Raw genomic sequence first — 22,252 nt, forward strand, 5'->3', positions numbered from 1 at the left:
GCTAATTGAGAATCATTCACATTTTCAGGATAAGTTGGACGGGCATTCCAAGGAAGTACATGGATGCTAAGGATCTCATAAGAGAAGCTTTATTCCCCCTGTCAAAAGAATTTTCGGATGTTCAGGAGATATTTCAGGCAAACAAGGAATTATTTTTAAAAATTCTGCAAGATCCAGACTCTTCTCTGGCATATCAGTTCCAGAACGTCCAAATATCCAGTGCTAAGAGGGAATTGACCAAGTCAGATTCGTTCCCTGTAGCTTACTTGTCATGTAGAAATAATGTTAGGTCAAGCAAACTCAAACACAAGCTGAGGGAAATTAGTTCTTTTACAAAACCAGAGGGGCAGTTGCAAGCTAGGAGTTCGTCTGCAAAGTTGGCCACAACTGATTCTTCAGATGACACAGTCACACAGCCTTTCCCATTGATGACTGATGGTAATGAGAAAGAAAGGATGGGAACTGCTGAACCTGGTAATGTCTCAGGTTATTCTCTGGGCTCATCCCATGAATTGAAGAACCAAGTGGCTACAAATCGTTTAAAAAGTATTAAGCGGAGGATAAAACATGCAATCAGAGGTAGTGGAAAGGAACGTCACCGGATATCCATGGATGTCATCTTTCATAGAATCCCTTATGGCCGTAAGCATTCCAAGACTGGGAAGAAGGGGATGTCTGATCACTGGAAGGAGCTCACAACAGACAGTGATTATAAGGACAGCCCTATTTGTGCTCTTGGCAAGGGTGGACTCCGTCCCCTGAGAAGAACAGCCTCTCTTAGAGAATCACTGGATAGATACTCTCGATTGTTCGACTCTACTTTCAGCAAAGAAGCTAAGCAACATCTATCTTGCAGATTAAAGCTGACAAATGAAGATGCGGGATCCCCTGGTGGACCTGCCCCGAAAGCCTTGGGCAGGATTCTATCTCTACCCGAACTCAAGTCTTTTTGTTCTCTGCAAAGTGAGGTGTCTCATGATACTTCTTGTTTGGGGATGCCAAGTGGCACTCATATGGACAACCCTGCTAATATGGAAAGGTCCAGTCAAAAGCTTGCTGTTCTTTCTGTAGGTACAGAAAATGACAACGAGTCAGAGGCTTCTGCATTGAGTATCAGTCTAATTCAGGAAAGGTCACAGAGAAAAGCTTGCTGTTCTTCCTGTAGGTACAGAAAATGACAGCGAGTCAGAGGCTTCTGCATTGAGTATCAGTCTAATTCAGGAAAAGTCCAGTCAAAAGCTTGCTGTTCTTCCTATAGGTACAGAAAATGACAGCGAGTCAGAGGCTTCTGCAGAAAATGCAAGTCAAGAAATCTTGGTGGAAGTGAGTGAAAGTAGTCTAATTCAGGAGGATCAGGTGGAACTGATACTCAATGCAGATGAGGATAAATCAATTGATGATTTGGACAACCAGACAATGCTGGAGAATATATCTATTTCTCACTATCTACAGGAAGTTGAGCCTGCGCCAGATGTTTGTATTAAACAGGCACTACTAAGTCCAAACTCTGTTCTAGACTCTGACACTTCAGAATTTATCATCACAGAAGGTAACTTCCTTATGCCAATTATTTTCTTCCCCAGACACTAAAGCATTACTTCACACACTCTAATCATAATCCTAATTTTTTTAAAGTGTTTATTAACATAAGGCAAAAGTTTTATGCACGGTCGGCATTAAATGACCACAACACCCCTTCCCCCTATTTGACGAATCGATGCACAGAATCTCCCGTGCACAAATCATTTCCCCCTTGACATAGTATAGGCCCTTCTAAAAATATGGACTTTTTTTTTTAAAATATATATCCTACCGTTATCCTTCATCTACAGGGGAGAATTATCTTCTCTGGTAATGGCTCCTTTGAAATGGAAAACACAACCTTGTTATGAAGACTTAGTAAGATAGTGTACGGTGTACCTGACATGATATTTGTCAATTTGTCTATTAACTATTTTGTTTTGTAAGGGGAAAACAAAGGTCAAACTACTTCTATTTGATAACTAAAACATGTGAATATCAGTACTGATCTCAATGGCCTTGCACAAGACTGAGCTGTTGGCTTTCAACAACTAATATCACTATCTGTGGAATAAATATCGACAGAACTGATAGGTAGAAATATAATGGTTTGATGAAATTTAAGTTCTTGAGACTGCAAACTGTTTTTATAAAAAACTTTCGTGTGCACAGATATTTTGAAAGAAAACATTTTGGTGGCAGTATTTTTGATTTAATTAGATTATGTTTTCTGAAATGAATATTGATGCTAATTGTGGCTATTCCATTTAAAACAGAAGCAGATTACGGGTTGAAACCCAGGCCTATTGATTTCAATGAGCTGGATTCTCCATATGCGAATAGGAGCACGATGGAGATTGAGAATGTGAAAAGTCTGAGCAAGCATTTTGATAGTGGCCTTCCCCATGTCCAGGTGGATAAAAAGGATGAATCCAACTTCAATTATGTGAGGGAAGTGCTCAAGCTATCAGGCTTCAGTGGGAATGGGAACCTCGGTACAAGGCATTTACCAGACCAGCCAGTTGACCCTTCATTGTTTGAAGAAGTAGACTGTTCTGGACAGGAAACTGGCAGCAGTTTTGATCACCGGCTTTTGTTCGATGTAATTGGTGATACCTTAATAGATATCTATGAGAGATCATTCATGTACTGGCCAAGACCCTTGTCCATCAACTTGAACATCCGCCCAATGCCCGTGGGGTGCCATGTTCTTAAGGAGGTATGGACCAGTATTAGTTGGTTTCTAAGTTATCAACCCGAGATTGGTCAATCATTGGATTACATTGTGGCTCGTGATCTTGCTAAGGCTGATGGGTGGATGAACCTCCAGTTTGAAAGTGAGTGTGTTGGACTTGAACTTGAGGAGTGGATATGGGATGATCTTCTGGATGAACTTATCTTGAGCTTGAGGTGACCTGAAGTACTCTATCTTAGGGTGCTTTCTTCTTTGTTTTCACTCATACATGAAGTTTTGTCTTCTTATTTATTGTCTAACTGAAGTACTCTATCTTAGGGTGCTTTCTTCTTTGTTTTCACTCATACATGAAGTTTTGTCTTCTTATTTATTGTCTAACTAATAGGGTTTCTTTAGTTAAAACCTTGTATAGATATAGTTGAAGATAGGGGGAAAAAAAAAAATTTCTTGTCAAAATTCAAATACTTTGTACAGTTAATAAACTGTTCTAATTTTTGGATTATTCACTTGAATGCCGCAGACACCCAACCAGTTTTTTCTTTCAAAAAAGTAAAAGAAAAATATTGCCCAAACTTAATTCCAACATGATCAAATCATATTCACCCATATCATCTCTTTTAACGAGAGAGAGAGAGCGAGAGGGGGAGGGGGGGGGGGAGGAATCACTTTTAAGATTCAATCAAACCCAGACTTGAAGGTGATAGAATAATTTATGCGGAACATTCATGGAGATTAATGAGCATATAAGCATAATTATGGAGGTATGAACGACATACCTGAACCCATGGTTATGGAAGCCGAAACCGAATATTTTCTTTATGATCCTTGTAACACACAAAAGTCGGTCTGGTCTACCCTCTTCCACTTCACTTTAAGTTTTGTTAAGTTAGTCACTTGATGGGTCAGTGGCAACTATTTATAGTGGTGAGGGTAGGGACTAATCCTGCATAGAAACTGAGGTTTCCTTCCCATTAAGGAAACAATACTTTAGGTCCACACATAGTAATTGGACTCATACCATTAAGGTAGCTCCTATCAACACAACTAAATCGATTTTATTAAAATAAAAGTGGGATTATGTCAACCCACCTTATGAAAATCTTACAGAAGGTGCAAGGATCCTTTTCATTGACTAGAGAGGCCCAGTTATAGAAAACAAAGAGGAGATGAGGCGGTGTGGGTCCCACTGTGGGACTTAGGCTCCTCTCCTTGTTTCCTCTCTTGGAACTCTCCAGTATACATGTAATTACAAAATGGTATGGTTGGAAATTGGAATTGATGTACATTGGAGGGAGAGAGATTGATGCTCCAAGACATGTTACATGGAGCGATCTTGCTCATTCAATCGCAGACATAAACTTAGCTTCAAGACACTTCGCGAATGATGGAAGCATTCAATCACAAATGATGAATCAGGTTCCGTGATCCCATCATTACAGCTGCCAAGGAGGATTGGGCATGCCACCAACTTTTAGTAAGTTAATAGCATGGCTGGACACAAGAGAGCAATAAAATATTTTTCAAAGGAGAAAGAGAGAGGATGACATGGCTGGGCACCAGTCATTTCTCATGTGTACTTGAAAATTGCGCAGTACAACCCCTCTTGAGAATAACATAATGATAAATAAAGGGGGAAGTTTTTAAAACACGGCCATGTAAGCATGCACAGGGACAATCAAAATAAGGTAAGCCAATAGCTTTATTGGTCTGGTTTCGATATGGTTTAGTATATGCAAAAAAATTAGGGAAAAAAAAACTGATTGAAACTAATAGACCAAATCGACCGTTTGACAACCCTAGTAAGTAGTGACCAAAACCTAGGAGACCAATGCACCAATCAACCATACACTGTTCCCTCGAGATGAAGTCCAATCTGATCAATACAAGGTGTACGACCCACCATTGAGTCCAATCCTGGCGCCATTGGTGTGGAATTCAGATTTGGGTCTCCTTTCAACTTGCCATCTATTGATTTTACTAATGTCATGCCTAGAGGAATGTTTGGTTGGAGCCATTGTCCTATATAAGCAGGAGAATTCAATTTGGTACATGTGAAGATAGCTTTGAGCAGTTATCTGCGAACAAAACTCAAATTCGGAATTTCAAGTTCAACACGAGTCCCAACCAGCCTCGAGTTGGATCCCATGTTTAGCTACCCCACCCGTCGAATCTAGCAAACAAAGACAACAAGCACAACCATCCACATCAAAGATGTTGAGGAGGATTGACCCTCTAACGACCGCCAAATCTACATTAACCAATACTGTTTCCGTCGTCGATGATTGGATCGTTGACATCCAACGATAGGTGAAGCCCTCGTAAATCTCCATCTCAGTTGTATTGAAAGTGGTCTGCAATCCCATTCTTTTTTGCTAAAACTGGCCTGGAAACTTCTATTTTGTGCAAACGGATTCGGAGGTTACTTCATTCATCATCATGTTCTTCTTCTTCTTCTCCCATGCTTCTCTATATTTTCGTTCCCAAAAAACCGCGTGAAACTTGGGAAGAAGCCGTAATACATACTGTTTGTCCAAAATTGGTTTCACCCATTTGAAATAGGAGAAGAAGCCCTAATTTGGACAATATAGCCGAAATTGTTTTCACACATTTTCTGATGTTGGTTTGATGAGTCAAAATTTCTCCTTTTCCTCCCTAATCTGCGAAGCACTTATTGTCGAAAGATGTAAGTATCTTCTTGGCTTTTGTAATGTTTTGGTAATTTCAATGATACTAGAGCTCTGTAACACCATTGATTTTCTTTTTCTGTTCTGGAACCTGTTATGGAACAGGTTTACCAAACAATCACTTGGAGGCAAAGAATCCACTTTCAGACAAAACAAGAAAAGATGATCTTGCAAAAGAACAGCGTTCTCAGAACAAGAACGTTGCCAAACGCAGAGTGCGTTTGGTAAATGGCTGAACAGCGTTCAGAACAGGTTTTTGTTCTTTAAGAACAAAAAAAGGTGAAATTGCGTTTGGCTTGACGATTCATATTTTTATTCTTTAAGAACGAACCAGAAGAATCTTTGAGGTAAAGAACGTTCTTTACAGACCGTCTTGGAGACGGTCTGCAAAGAACAAAGAACGAAAGGTTCGCGATTGACGATCAAAATCGTGAGCAACCCTCGAAGACAACCAAAAACGCAGAAAACCCAAATCTGGGGAAAGGAAGAAAGAGGAGGAGGCGAACCAGCAAAAGGGTGATCTCCTGTCTCTCTCTCACTCTCTATCCCTATCTCTCTTGCTTCCTCTCTCTGCTCTCTCTACCTTTCACACTCTCCTTGTCCCGTTCTCTCCCTGTCTTGTTCTCTCTCTCTCTCGGTCATTTGTTGGGATGGATATCTAACTTTGCTGGTTTCTCCTTTGTCTCAGGATTTGGAGTAACATCCCACGCATTTGAAGGCTTCTTCTACAGTGGACCTCTCTAGCACGACCTTCTCTGCAACTGAAAATCACAACAACGAAGGTGACTCTCTCTCTCTCGCTCCCTCTCTCTGTAATTAGGTCTCTGTTCTTCTTTTTTCTCTGTGATTGCTGGCCCATTTTTTCTTGAAATTTGTAAAGTTTATCAGAAGTTCTTCTCCATATTTTTATTTTATGGAGATTTTCTACTGGCCGATTGTTGTGAGATATTCATCTTTGTCAACAGATCTGGTTACCGAACTTCTTCTCCACATTTTTATTTTATTTTTGATATGTATTTCTTCTCCATTTCCGTTCTGTGTACATATCCATCTATTGTTTTCATACCTAGAGATCCATTGCTCTTGGAGACAATAGCCCTGTTGGTTGCTGGGTTAGTTTGGGCTCTTATTATTCTGCCAAAGAGAAACATGAAGATTGATGGCTTGTTGGGAGCAGGGCTTTTAGCAATATACTTGTTATCTATTTCTTTGAGAGTTATCCAATCCATTGGATCTACCTAGTTTCATCATTTTGTACAGTTAACCATACGATATGTGAAATCAATGGATCAATTGTAGTTGATAGCCTAGGATTGAGAACAATGTGATGATTGACAATGAGATCTACTTCTGGTTTCTCTGTCTTCAAATCAGTTTTTTTTCCCCCTGTAGAAAGATGGGTTTGGCTACTCTATTACCTTTGCTTGATTGATGCTCATCCAGGGCTGTTGTATCTTATTTTCTTGCTCATCCAGGGCTGTAGAGGTAAATTAAAAAAATAGTTTAAGGAAATATTTAGCTGTTAAATATAGTGTAAGTTACAGTAAGAATTGTAAAGAGCCGCTGTACATGGTGCTGAATGATTGTGGTCCATACCATTCTTGAAGAATCTATATCTTCTTACTTTTTCTTTTCTTTTTCCTTTTGTTCCCTTTAGCTCTATAACCATGGTGCTAAATGATAACTTGTCTTAATCGTATGTTTTATTATGTATTGATTTATCTAGTCATTTCAATGATTTTTTTTGAGTCCATGAGTTCTTATTGAGTAAATAGGAGGGATTTAGGTGTTGGTGTGAGAAAACTCCACTGTCCATACTTCAATTATGGAAATCTTGCTTGTTAACTTTCTCATGCAAAGATTCACTTCATTGCAACTCTCTTGATTATTTCTGTTTTAGACCTTTGGTCATTGCATTCCTCATGTAGAGATTCATGCTACTTTAATTTTTTTGTTATATTTCTGTTTTGCTTTCATACATCCCTTCCTTTGTTAGTCAACCTTGAGGTTGGTAATGGATCAGTAGAGCCTTGTGCATAGCATGTGTATGTCATCTTCTTTTTAATATTGTTTGTTACCTATATTCAGATTTTATGGCTACTGCATCAAAATTAAAAGGAAAAGCAAAAGTAGGGCCTGTCTCTTGGTCCAACAATGAGACTGCCATACTAGTTAGGTTCATGGTAGAGAATGTAAGGTCTGGCAATAAGTGTAGGACAACCTTTAATAAGAATGGGTGGGATGACATTCATACTCGGTTAGAAGCCACGCTTGGTAGGACTTTTGATAGGGAACAGATAAGGAACAAGTTCAACAAGCTGAGGATAGAGTACGAAAGTTTTAAATCATTGCTGCAAATGACGGGCTTTGGATGGAACTCAGTTACCAACACAGTTACCTTTGATGATGATAGCATTTGGGATAGAACTATAGCGGTAAATACTATATACTACTATTTTTCCTTGGTTGAATATAGACTATTATATTTGTATCGTATAATTTTAATATTTTATTTTATATCATATATAGGTCAATCCTGCATAGAAAAAATTTAGGCATCAAGGTTTGTCACATTGGCATGATCTCCAAATTATATTTGGAGATTCTTATGCCCGTGGGGATGGTGGAGTAGATCACACGCAAGACTGGGTGACAACTGGACTTGAAGATCTAGAAATTGAGGAAGAAATTACTTCACCACTCCACAACACTCCAACAAATGTAGATACTTTGAGAGACGATGAGGTTGAGGAAAGGATCCATACTTCAACCCATAACCAAGATAGGACTCCAACAGCAAAACGAAGGCGCAGTGTCAGCAACAGTCTCTCAGGTGCTTTAGGATATGTGGGAAAGTTGTGTCAAATGAAGATAGAAAAGGCAACTGCAAGTACTGAAGCTATTTCTGCAGTTTCAGGCTTTGGCACATCAGCTTCCATCGACACTAGTATATTGGCATGCACACATGTCCTTGACGAAATTCCTGATATAGGCAAGGACATGTATCTGAAGGCCTCAAAGCAAATTAGGGAGTCAACTGCGTGGAGGGAGTCATTCATTGGTTAAAGGCCCGATAGGAGGATGTGGCTGTTGGAAGAGTTAGAATAGTGTGGTATTTTGATTGAACTTGAAACAATTATGTTTATTTGAATTTGTGGCTGTTATGATGCTAGAACTTAGATGTTATTTGAGTCTGTTTGGTTTAATTTGGGTGGCATGTTGTTAGAACTTGAAACAATTATTTCTATGATTTCTGTTTGGAACAATTTGTTACTACAATATATAAGTTTGTGATATTATATTATGTTTATGGTAGAAGCTGTTATTTAAAGTTTTTTATACTGTTGTGCAGTTGTAGTAGTTATGGAACAAATATACCAATTCAGTTATGATTCATCAAGTGATGAGGATGATTTGATTATCATATCCACAATTTTAATTACGGCACAATCTTTATACACTAGAGAACCCTGTAGGGATGGTAAACATCCAGGATCCATAAAGGTCCATGAGGTTTTGATTGGTCATGCAAATCGCTGCTATGAAGAGTAATGTATGGAAAGACGTGTTTCAAAATCTATGTACACTGATGATACACTAAAACTGGTTGAAAGACACTTGGTATTTAATGGTGGATGAACAAGTAGCCATGTTTATGCTGATAGTGGGTAAGGGTTTTTCTAATAGAAAAATTCAAGAGGATTTTCAATATTCTAGGGAGACCATTAGCCGTACATTCAAGAGAGTGTTAAGAGCTATGGGAAAATTGGCAAAAGAAAGGATCAGACCACCAGATGTCAAAAAAATTGAGCAGGATATGCGTGCAAAACCTAAGTGCTATCATTTTTTTAAGGTAATATGCAATAAATACAAAAATTATAAATCAATTATTTATATTTATAGTATTCAAGTATGACAAGTTTTGGTGATTCTTCTCATTGTTTTTAGGATTGTATTGGAGCAATTGATGGTAGTCATATTAGTGCCATAGTCCCAAAGGAAAACGCTACTCGTTATAAAAACCGCAAGGGCATTATCACAAAGAACGTGATGTGTATATGTGATTTTGATATGCGATTCACGAATGTTTATGCGGATTGGGAAGACAGCGCTAATGATTGTCGTATATTTGAACAAGAAAGGAGGGATCTCGCGTTAGAGTTCCCACACCCGCCTAAAGGTAAAACCCATTGAATCGTACTGATAAAATAAATCAGTTCGTATGAAATATTTCAATTGCTAACTTGGGTTTTTCTTTACAATGGTTTATATGTAGGAAAATATTATGTTGTGGACTCTGGGTATGCAAATCAACTTGGATACCTAACTTCATTCCGTGGTGAGAAGTACCATATTTTCGACTACCAGGGAGCTGGGAGAATCCCAAAGACCACTAAAGAGTTGTTCAACTACACACATTCCTCACTTAAGAATGTAATTGAGTGTACATTTGGGGTTTTGAAAAATAGATTCAAAATATTAAGAAATATGCCAGCTTATGCAGTCAAACTCCAGACCTACATTGTGATTGCATGTTGTGGATTGCATAATTATATCCGTGATGAACAAAGGGCAGACGCTGAATTTACTGCCTTAAGTGAGGATGACATAGTAGTCATAGATCGATTAAATCTTGACCCCGAGCCGTATGAAGGATCTATGCCTACTCTCAGTCAGAGAGACAGTGCAAGAATCATGAGTAATGTGCGGATACACATTGCACGTCATTTGGCCAAAAGTTGTAGGATGACAGAAACCGAATTTACATGAGTTTCTTTATGTGTTTGTGACCAAACTATGGAACTGTTTATGTAACTTATATTGAATTTGGTATGACAAACTTTTAGACGTTGATGGGTTATATGCAGAATATTTTATTTTGAATCTGTTGTTATGATGTTAAATATAACTGTCCTATTATCTGACAATTTGCATCAAGTCATTGCAATTTAAGAACATTCATATTCAATATCCAGATGTCTACTAATGTGAATTTACATTCTGTCGCAAAATACGCGAAATGTGGAAGAGAATGCATGATATGGACATCTAGTTCTAAAAATAATAGAGGAAGAGATTATTTTCGATGTCCTATAGGATGTTCATTTTTTCTTTGAGTGAATCAATTGAAATGGTGTCCATGTGCACAAGGACAATGTAAAGTTAGGACAGCGAAAACAGAAAAAAATTGTGATCGCTCATTTTGGTGCTGTCCAAATTCAACTGGGGTATGATCACCATGCAACCATTTTATTTTGTTTATTTTACATTATTTACCATTAATTTACATAATTATATATGATACTCATAACATATATGAATTTACAGAATGATAATCGTGGCTGTGGGTATTTCAAATGGATAGAAGAAGATATGACCTCATCATCTAGTCAACAAACTAATGTCTCAAGGGTTTGTCCTTCAGGGTCAACAGCTGTATCGGTTAGAACGGCGTTCTGAGATAAAAAATGACTATTTGGTAACGGTTTCAAGAACGCCGTTCAGAACAGAAATCGTGTTTGGTAAAACCTGTTATGAACGGTGTTTGATATTAATTACAATAATGTCATCCATAGAAGGAAATAAAATAAAATGTATCTTACATAACAAACTTAAATTAAAAATATCTTATAAAAACATATTAAAATAATTTTAAATATAAAATCCATAACCAACCTTACCATAAATTAAAATATAGTATGTTATAGTTAATTAAAACAATTATTACAACTTTAACACTTAAAACTTGTATTAATCTTCTTCTTTCTTCAGGTTTAGCTTAGTAAGACCTTCAAGGATGTCTTTGAACGTCTTGGCTTGATTTTCTGTCGATGTAATTGCACTCTTGCAATAACCTTTCAGAAATTTCGATGAAGACGTAACCCATACAGCTATTGACCCTAAGGGATAAACCCTTGAGACATTAGTTTGTTGACTAGATGATGAAGTCGTATCTTCTTCTATCCATTTGAAATACCCACAGCCTCGATTATCATTCTGTAAATTCATATATGTTATGAGTATTATATATAATTATGTAAATTAATGATAAATAATGTAAAATAAACGAAATAAAATGGTTGCATGGTGATCGTACCCCAGTTGAATTTGGACAACACCAAAATGAGCGACCACAATTTTTTTTTGTTTTCGCTGTCCTAACTTTACATTGTCCTTGTGCACATGGACACCATTTCAATTGATTCACCCAGAGAAAAAATGAACATCCTATGGGACATCGAAAATAATCTCTTCCTTTATTATTTTCAGAACTAGATGTCCATATCATGCATTCTCTTTCACATTTTTCGTATTTTACGACAAAATATAAATTCACATTAGTAGACATCTGCACATTGAATATGAATGTTCTTAAATTGCAATGACTTGATGCAAATTGTCAGTTAATAGGACAGTTATATTAAACATCATAACAACAGATTCAAAATAAAATATTCTGCATATAACCCATCAACGTCTATAAGTTTGTCATACCAAATTCAACATAAGTTATATAAACAGTTTCATAGTTTGATCACAAACACATAAAGAAACTCATGTAAGTCCGATTTCTGTCATCCTACAACTTCTGACCAAATGACGTGCAATGTGTATCCGCACATTATTCATGATTCTTGCACTGTCTCTCTGACTGAGAGTAGGCATAGATCCTTCATACGGCTCGGGGTCAGAATTTAATGGATCTATGACTACTGTGTCGTCCTCACTTAAGGCAGTAAATTCAGCATCCGTCATGTGTTCATCACGGATATAATTATGCATTCCACAACATGCAATCACAATGTAGGTTTGGAGTTTGACTGCATAAGCTGACATATTTCTTAATATTTTGAATATATTTTTCAAAACCCCATATGTACGCTCAATTACATTCCTAAGTGAGGAATGTCTGTAGTTGAACTACTCTTTAGCAGTCTTTGGGGTTCTCTCAGCTCCCTGGTAGTTGGAAATATGGTACTTCTCACCACGGAATGGAATTAGGTATCCAAGTTGATTTGCATACCCAGAGTCCATAACATAATATTTTTCTACATACAAACCATTGTAAAGAAAAACCCAAGTTAGCAATTGAAATATTTCATACGAACTGATTTATTTTATCAGTACGATTCAATGGGTTTTACCTTCAGGCGGGTGTGGGAACTCTAACGCGGGATCCCTCCTTGTTTGTTCAAATATACGACAATCATTAATGTTGCCTTCCCAACCCGCATAAACGTACGTGAATCGCATATCAAAATCACATATACACATCACGTTTTGTGTGATAATGCCCTTGCGATTTCTATAACGAGTAGCGTCTTCCTTTGGGACTATGGCACTAATATGACTACCATCAATTGCTCCAATACAATCCTAAAAACAATGAGAAGAATCACCAAAACTTATCATACTTGAATACTATAATATAAATAATTGATTTGCAATTTTTGTATTATTGCATATTACCTTAAAGAAAGGATAGTACTTAGGTTTTGCACGCATATCATGCTCAATTTTTTTGACATCTGGTGGTCTGATCCTTTCTTTTGCCAATTTTTCCATCGCTCTTAACACTCTCTTGAATGTACGGATAATGGTCTCCCCAGAATGTTGAAAATTCTCTTGAATTTTTCGATTAGATAAACCCTTACCCACTATCAGCATAAACATAATTACTTGTTCATCCACCCTTAAATATTGAGTGTCTTTCAATCACTTTCGGTGTACCATCAGTGTACATAGATTCTGAAACACATGTCTTTCCATGTAGTACTCTTCATAGCAGCGATTTGCATGACCAGTCAGAACCTCATGGACCTTTATGGATCCTGGATATCTACCATCCCTATAAGGTTCTCTAGTGTATAAAGATTGTGCCGCAATTAAAATTGTGGATATGATAATCAAATCATCATCATCACTTGATGAATCATAACTGAATTGGTGTATTTGTTCTATAGCTGCTACAACAGCATAACAATATAAAAAACTTTAAATAACAGATTCTACCATAAACATAATATAATATCACAAACTTACATATTGTAGCAACAAATTGTTCCAAACAGAAATTCATAGAAATAAAGCACAAGTTCTAACAACATACCACCCAAATTAAACCAAACAGACTCAAATAACATATAAGTTCTAGCATCATAACAACCACAAATTCAAAATAAATATAATTGTTTTAAGTTCAATCAAAACACCACACTATTTTAACTCCTCCAACAGCCACATCCTCCTATCGGGCCTACAACCAATGAATGATTCCCTCCACGCAGCTGACTCCCTAATTTGCTTTGAGGCCTTCAGATACATGTCATTGCCTATATTAGGAATTTCGTCAAGGACACGTGTGCATGCCAATATACTAGTATCGATGGAAGCTGATGTGCCAAAGCCTGAAATTGCAGAAATGGCTTCAGTACTTGCAGCTGCCTTTTCTATCTTCATTTGACACAACTTTCCCACATATCCCAAAGCATCTGAGAGATTGTTGCTGACACTGCGCCTTCGTTTCACTGTTGGAGTCCTATCTTGGTTATGGGTTGAAGTATGGATCCTTTCCTCAACCTCACCGTCTTTCAAAGTATCTACATTTGTTGGAGTGTTGTGGAGTGGTGTAGTAATTTTCTCCTCAACCTCTAGATCTTCAAGTCCAGTAGTCATCCAGTCTTGCGTGTGATCTACTCCACCATCTCCACGGGCATAAGAATCTTCAAATATAATTTGGAGATCATGCCAATGTGACAAGCCTTGATGCCTAAACTTTTTCCATGCAGGATTGACCTATATACGATATAAAATAAAATATTAGAATTATACGATACAAATATAATAGTCTATATTCAACCAAGAAAAAATAGTAGTATATAGTATTTACCGCTATAGCTTTATCCCAAATGTTGTCATCATCAACGGTAACTGTGTTGGTAACTGAGTTCCATCCAAAGCCCGTCATTTGAAGCAATGATTTAAAACTTTCGTACTCTATCCTCAGCTTGTTGAACTTGTTCCTTATCTGTTCCCTATCAAAAATCCTATCAAGCGTGGCTTCTAACCGAGTATGAATGTCATCCCATCCATTTCTATTAAAGGTTGCCACACTCTTGTTGCCAGACCTTACATTCTCTACCATGAACCTAACTAGTATGGCAGTCTCATTGTTGGACCAAGAGATAGACCCTACTTTTGCTTTTCCTTTTGATTTTGATGCAGTAGCCATAAAATCTGAATATAGATAACAAACAATATTAAAAAGAAGATGACATACACATGCTTTATACAAAGCTCTACTGATCCATTACCAACATCAAGTCTGACTAACAAAGGAAGGGATGTATGAAAGCAAAACAGAAATATAACAAAAAAATTAAAGTAGCATGAATCTCTACATAAGGAATGCAATGACCAAAGCTCTAAAACATAAATAAATCAAGAGAGTTGCAATGAAATGAATCTTTGCATGAGAAAGTTAACAAGCAAGATTTCCATAATTGAAGTATGGACAGTGGAGTTTTCTCACACCAACATCTAAAGCCCTCCTATTTACTCAATAAGAACTCATGGACTCAAAAAGAATCATTGAAATGACTAGATATATCAATATATAATAAAACATACGACTGAGACAAGTTATCATTCAGCACCATGGTTATAGAGCTAAAGGGAACAAAAGGAAAAAGAAAAGAAAAAGTAAGAAGATATAGATTCTTCAAGAATGGTATGGCCCACAATCATTCAGCACCATGTACAGCGGCTCTTTGCAATTCTTATTGTAACTTACACTATATTTAACAGCTAAATATTTTCTTAAACTATTTTTTAATTTACCTCTTAGAAAAGGCTACCTGCTGAACAAGAAAATAAAATACTACAGCCCAGCCCTGGATGAGCATCAATCAAGCAAAGGTAATAGAGCAGTCAAACCCATCTTTCTGCAGGGGAAAAAAAAACTGATTTGAAGACAGAGAAACCAGAAGTAGAACTCATTGTCAATCATCACATTGTTCACAATCCTAGGCTATTAACTACAATTGATCCATTGATTTCACATATCGTATGGTTAACTGTACAAAATGATGAAACTAGGTAGATCCAATGGATTGGATAACTCTCAAAGAAATAGATAACAAGTATATGGCTAAAAGCCCTGCTCCCAACAAGCCATCAATCTTCATGTTTCTCTTTGACAGAATAATAAGAGCCCAAACTAACCCAGCAACCAACAGGGCTATTGTCTCCAAGAGTAATGGATCTTTAGGTATGAAAACAATAGATGGATATGTACACAGAACGGAAATGGAGAAGAAATACATATAAAAAATAAAATAAAAATATGGAGAAGAAGTTCGGTAACCAGATCTGTTGACAGAGATGAAAATCTCACAACAATCGGCTAGTAGAAAATCTCTATAAAATAAAAATATGGAGAAGAACTTCTGATAAGCTTTACAAATTTCAGGAAAAAATGGGCCAGCAATCACAGAGAAAAACGAAGAACAGAGACCTAATTACAGAGAGAGGGAGCGAGAGAGAGAGAGTCACCTTCATTGTTGTGATTTTCAGTTGCAGAGAAGGTTGTGCTAGAGAGGTCCACTGTAGAAGAAACCTTCAAATGCGTGGGATGTTACTCCAAATCCTGCGACAAAGGAGAAACCAGCAAAGTTAGATATCCATCCCAACAAACGACCGAGAGAGAGAGAGAACGAGACAGGGAGAGAACGAGACAGGTAGAGAGAGCAGAGAGAGAAAGTGAGAGAGATAGGGATAGAGAGCAAGAGAGAGATAGGAGATCACCCTTTTGCTGGTTCGCCTCCTCCTCTTTCTTCCTTTCCCTAGATTTGGGTTTTCTGTGTTTTTGATTGTCTTCGAGGGTTGCTCACGATTTTGATCGTCAATCGCGAGCCTTTCGTTCTTTGTTCTTTGCAGACCGTCTCTAAGACGGTTTGTAAAGAACGTTCTTTACCTCAAAGATTCTTCCGATTCGTTCTTAAAGAACAAAAAAACGAACCGTCAAACCAAACGCAATTTCACGTTTTTTTGTTCTTAAAGAACGAAAAACGTGCTCTGAACGCTGTTAAAACATTTACCAAACGCACTCCTAAACTACGTTTGGTAAATGTCTGAACAGTGTTCAGCACTATTTTTGCGTTCTTTAAGAAGAAAAAAAGGTGAATTTGTGTTTGACTTGACGGTTCCTTTTTTGGTTCTTTAAGAACGAACAAAGAACGTTCTTTACAGACCGTCTCCGAGCAAAACCCGTGAAAAACAGTCCTGGGTTTTTAGAAAGTCTTGCGAAGAGGAGGGGAAGAGAAGGGGAAACGAAGGGGAAGAGAAGGATTCACAGCCACTTGAGACGCCAAATTGCAGGTGTGAAGCCCTCTATCTCTCTCTCGCTCTCTCTTCTTTTCTCTCTGTCGCTTCCTCTCTGTCTCTCTATCTCGCTATCTCTCTGTCTCTCTCTGTCTCGCTCTCTCTCCCTCTCTCACTCTCTATCTCGTTATTGAATACAGAAATTTACACAGAAGAAAATAGCCATTTCTGATTTCTGCCTTCCGGGTCGGGCCCTTTCCGAGTTCTGGAGTCTGCACTGCACCCTTTCTCATGCTAATGTCTTTCTTCAACGTTTCTTCGATGAATTTACACTGCTCGACAAGGCGAATTCCAAGCTGAATACTGTAAGACCTAAAATTCATGATTTCCTGGGTGTTATTGAGTAGATATGTTTACTTTCTACATTTTTATTCTTAGTTTTATAAAATTTCGACCCTTATTTTTTAATCAAATGCACGACAAAAAATTTAACTTGTTTTACCACAAATTTCTTATTCTGCAACAGATGATTAGGGTTTCGTTTTTAATCAGACGTTTTACTCTGTTGATATACCGTACTGTGCATTCAACCCTTGAGAAGTACGGAACTATTATGCTTCTTCTTTATTGGTATCTTTCTAACAATTTTGATCATATTATGTGTTTACGCTGAATTCAAGTCGATTCTCCTATATTAGATGAGAATGCAGATTTCAGAGAGCAAATGTTGGAAATATTGTGATATATGTTTGCTTCCCCTCCCCCTCTACCCCTGTTGAGCGTTGGAAATATCTGAGTTCTGGTTTCTATCCCTCCACACGTCAATGGTTTGTATGCTCTTCGAATACTAGCATGCTGCTTTATTAAAGTGGATCGCTACATAATAATAGGTTCTGATTATGTGGTTAAGTTTTTGCCTATATATGTTCTTTGTGCATGGGTATTGCCGGGGAAACCAAATGTTTTTTCTAGTCTGGTAGTTTGGGCTCGCTTAAACTCCAGTCAAGTAGCCAGAATTCCTTTAAGTTTGCCTCTACTTATTATTAATATGCTATCATGAGGCAAAGGAGGTAGCACTCAGTGCATTTTAACAAGCTTTTTGGGTAAGCTGTCTGAAATGATACATTATCAGGAGACAAAAGAAGAGGGCATGCGAAGATTATATCGTAACAAGCTTATTAATGGATGCTCTGATTCAAGCCGATTTGAATTGGAATCCTCTCTGACCGGTTTTGTTTCCGATTCCAAGTTTTAAAACCCTGACCGGAGGGGAAAGCCTTCAAAGTTGAAACACACAGCCGTCGCTACGGCCACTAGAGTAATCTCTGCCTCAAAAATGTGATTGCGACGTATAACAGTGGTTCCCTACTTCGGAGCCTGGAGGAGATCGCCCAGGTCTCAGTGTCTTCTCACTTCCGTCTATTCATACTCAGACGCTCCTTGCAAAAAGCTGAAGCTTGCTTCTTTACAGGTATCTTTCAAGCCTGGGTTTTTTTTTTTTTATCTAAATAAAAAATGTCTTCTCCACCACAATCTTCCACTTCTTCTTTGTTACCACATTTTTTTCATACGAGCTTTTATGTTATTGAAATGTAATTGAATATGTTCTTTGGTTTGTTTTACTTACCTTTCCATCCTGGGTTCTTTTGTGATTTTTCTGCAGGAGAGGAGAATGATTGATAAGTTCAGGCTGTGGGCTAAAGGAGGCCATGCCGGCAACGGGTGTTCCAGCTTTCGCCGCAGCTGATGTGATTGCCGGGGCAAACCCGATGGTGGCTTAGCTCTCTGTTTAATTTCCGTGTTCTCCTCCCCACCCCTCTCCCCCATTCTGTTTCTGGGTCAAGATTTATGTTGGAATTACTTAATTTTTTGTTTTTCTCTCCTCCGAATTACTTAATTTCTCCTTACCCCCAAAAAAAAAAAAAACAAAAAGAAGAAAGAGTTAACTACTGGAATTTGGGTGTTTGTTTTATTGAGTTTTATAATTGTTTCGTCATTAGTAATGATTTTCTTTTTCTTTTTCTTCAATTTGGGAATTAATGTAGGTGGGAATGGTGGAAGAGGTGGTGATGTGATTCTAGAATGTTCAGCCGCAGTCTGGGACTTCAGGAATCTGCAGCATCACTTGGTACCACACTCCCTTCCATTCAGTTCAGTCTTCTCCTTCATTCATGACTGACCATCATGAGTGATTGAAGCATGAATCCAATTCGTTATCTTCTTACTAGCTCATTGTGTTAAACATTCACCATTATTAGTAACATATGGAATGTGTCGCAGAATGCAAAGAAAGGGGGGCATGGAGCCTCAAAGAATAAGATAGGAAGCTGAGGGGCAGACAAGGTTCTGATTTATAAGCTATTCTGTTATCCTTGTGAGGTCCCTTTATGTTATTATTTTCTTGTTAGCAATCATATGGTGGGAGAATACTGAAACTCGCTAATAACATGATTTCATATGGTAGGTTGTGCAAGTACCTGTTGGCACTACAATTCATCTTCTTGAGGGTGAATTTCCATCTTTTATTGCGAAGTCTTCCTCAACAGCTTTGGATCCTTGGGAGATCCCGGGTGAACTTGAGGGTAATGGGGGTAGTCTGTCTACATCCAATCGACAGAACACAATTTTGGATCCATGGGATATCCCAGGTGAATTTGAGGGTAATGAGGATAGTTTGTCTACATCCAATCGACAGAACACAATTATCCCCAGTACAACGGAGGTATTGGAAAGAAAGGACTTTGATGTCTCATCTTCATGCATTGAAAGTTTCAACAACAAATCACCTAGCACCCTGCACGGAGTCCAGGGTTCATCAGATGGATTTCATGCTCGGTCTTCTCCATTCAGCAAACAATACAAAGCAGGTATTGATGAATCTGTCTCCCACTCTGAAGAAGGTGAGAGTGAGGATGAAGATGTAGAAATTGGTGACAGTATGTCGGGGGAATAATGGGAAGAGGATGAGGAAGAAGAAGTGGAAATTGTACAATATAATGTTGCTGAATTAAAAGAACCAGGTCAGCAAGTTGTCATTGCTCAGGGAGGAGAGGGTGGTCTTGGTAATGTCTCTTCTGCAAAGGTCTTTATGGCCCATAAACACATGAAGCATGGTAACCATAAGGATGGAGCCCCTGAACTTGAGTTATCAGAAGATGAAGATCAATCCTCGCCTAGTGTTGGTTCACCTGGTTCAGAAGCTGTCCTAATATTAGAACTAAAGAGTATAGCTGATGTGGGCCTAGTTGGGATGCCAAATGCTGGTAAAAGTACTCTTCTAGGGGCCATTTCAAGGGCTAAGCCTGCTGTGGGCCATTATGCCTTAACAACCTTGAGGCAAAATATAGGAAATCTGAACTATGATGACTTCTCAATCACTGTGGCTGACATTCCAGGACTCATAAAGGGGGCACATGAGAATCGTGGACTTGGGCATGCATTTCTCCGGCCCATAGAATGAACAAAGGTGCTAGCCTTTGTGGTAGATTTGGCAGCAGGACTAGATGGAAGAAAGGGTATTCCGCCATGGGAACAGCTGAGAGATCTGGTATTGGAGCTTGAATACCATCAAGAAGGTTTGACAGATAGACCCTCCTTAGTGGTAGCAAATAAGATTGATGAGGAGGGTACTGAGGATGTCTTTGAAGAATTAAAGAGCAGGGTTCAAGGTGTTACAATTTTTCCTATCTGTGCAGTGCTGGAGGAGGGATACCAGAGTTAAAGCTGGCCTTCGAATGCTCATGGATGGGGTAGAGTCACAAAGGGTTGAATTAAATAGAATTATGCTTGACTAAGTCCTATGCTAATTAAGGCTGCAACATTTTTCATCACAAAGCTGCCTTGTTTTTGAATTCTTTGCATTAGTCTAAGACTGACTGACAGGTAAGGGAGGATGGCTAATTGGCTATAGAATGGATTGTGTATTATTTCCGACGATTAAAACAAGAGCCCGTTTTCCAGAAATTCAGAAGCCTTTTGATACTCATGAGTATGATGAACTCCAAAGATCTCACTCAATAGTTGAGGACTTTTTTGCATGAGAGTATGAGACCATTGAGGTTTAAACCATGTTAATGATATTCAAGGTTGACAATAAGGGTTCCCTTGAATGTCAATTGCGAACATGCTTTGTGCACTTTAGGTGTGTCATATGTTTCTCCATTGCTCAAATTCTACAGTAAGGGGCTATCACCATTTTTTTTCTCTTTAATTATCAAAGTCAATGACCTTGCTGCAGAGATGGTTCTCAAAACAGGTTACACTATGTGATTCAAATTTGCCCGTTGCCTATGTCTTTTCTTGTCTTGCTAAAAGGAAAGGGATCTTATTGGTAAATAGAAGAGTGGTTGTAAGCTTGGTTTATGATTGGAAAACTGAAAGAAATGTAGGAAAGAACTGGGAGTGGACTTACCCACCAAACTTGTTTAATCTTGGATCTGGAATTTGCTAGCGTATGCTGATACATGAGTTTCCATGTTAGAAGACCACTTTCACTGGAAATGTGTTAAAGATACCCTTGTCTATAACGTTTGTTGGCTTCACCAGAGTTTCTCTTGGGAGCTTTGGGGCATTACTTCTATTGCATTTGCAGACCAGTGGTTGTTCTGCGAGGCTGAAATAGCACTGCATCACTATCTGCGGATAGGACAATCCCAAAGATACCTTAGCTCCCATTGAGAAAAGCCCCTGTAATTGCTTCTGATTCTGAATGTATTGTATCTCGATTTTGATTCACAATCAGACTAAAAGTTAGCCCTTTGATATTTATTATCATTTGCCTTCTATGTTTGCTTTATTTACACATCAGTTTGAATCAGTAGAGAGGCCTTTAATGTATACTTTATATGTATATCATTTTGAATCAGTAGAGACCAATAACTACCTTTTTTGGTTGTAGATCTATAATTTGAATCAAGCTGAATATGTTTAGGCTCAGTTTGGATCTTGAGAGTCCAAACTGTGGGGTATTGGTGTCTTTTTTATGTTTGATTAGTTAATGTGAGTAAGCATCCTGGGAATTAGATGTTCATTTCTACATTTAGGTCAAGTGATTGTAGTAATCAAAATCTCAACCAAACACATGGGGTTTTCAACTCCCAGAAACATGAGACTTGGCTATCAATTTTTTTTGGGTAACAAGACTTGCCTATCATTGATGGAAACTAGACTGCAACCAAAATAAAATGTGGTGATAACTAGGATGCATACATACACCCAAAAATCATAGAGGTTAAAACTCCTATTATCCAAACAAACACTATAGAAATTCCTAATGAACCATCAATGTTCATTTTAATATATTTAAAATAGGTATCAGGAGCAACTAAGAGCATTTTGTTTAAAAGTAGCTTCTTTCATGGACCTAGTAGGGCTCTGAGCCTCTGATCCTTTTTCCTTATTTATTTTCTTATTTTTTTATGCTCTGTGCTTTTCTATAGAAAGGCATACCCAGTGCACGAGGCTCCCGTCACTGTCGGGTCTGGGGAGGGTCATAAATGATTGAAGAAAAAGAGGCTCCACTTTTCTTATT

At 38.0% G+C, this 22,252-nt stretch overlaps 1 protein-coding gene and 1 pseudogene across 1 annotated transcript; both read left to right on the plus strand.

Moving 5' to 3' along the window:
- The first annotated feature begins 46 nt into the window (after window positions 1–46).
- On the plus strand, window positions 47–3,001 carry LOC122645439. Its single transcript, XM_043838740.1, has 3 exons — window positions 47–1,071; window positions 1,259–1,549; window positions 2,298–3,001. The coding sequence occupies exons 1-3, from the start codon at window positions 60–62 to the stop codon at window positions 2,933–2,935; spliced, it is 1,941 nt and encodes a 646-aa protein (XP_043694675.1). The 5' UTR covers window positions 47–59; the 3' UTR covers window positions 2,936–3,001.
- Window positions 3,002–18,064: 15,063 nt separating this feature from the next.
- On the plus strand, window positions 18,065–20,595 carry LOC122645055 (annotated as a pseudogene).
- The last annotated feature ends 1,657 nt before the right edge of the window (window positions 20,596–22,252 follow it).

This window comes from Telopea speciosissima, chromosome 11 (genome assembly GCF_018873765.1).
Source record: "Telopea speciosissima isolate NSW1024214 ecotype Mountain lineage chromosome 11, Tspe_v1, whole genome shotgun sequence".
NCBI classification, from domain to species: domain Eukaryota; kingdom Viridiplantae; phylum Streptophyta; class Magnoliopsida; order Proteales; family Proteaceae; genus Telopea; species Telopea speciosissima.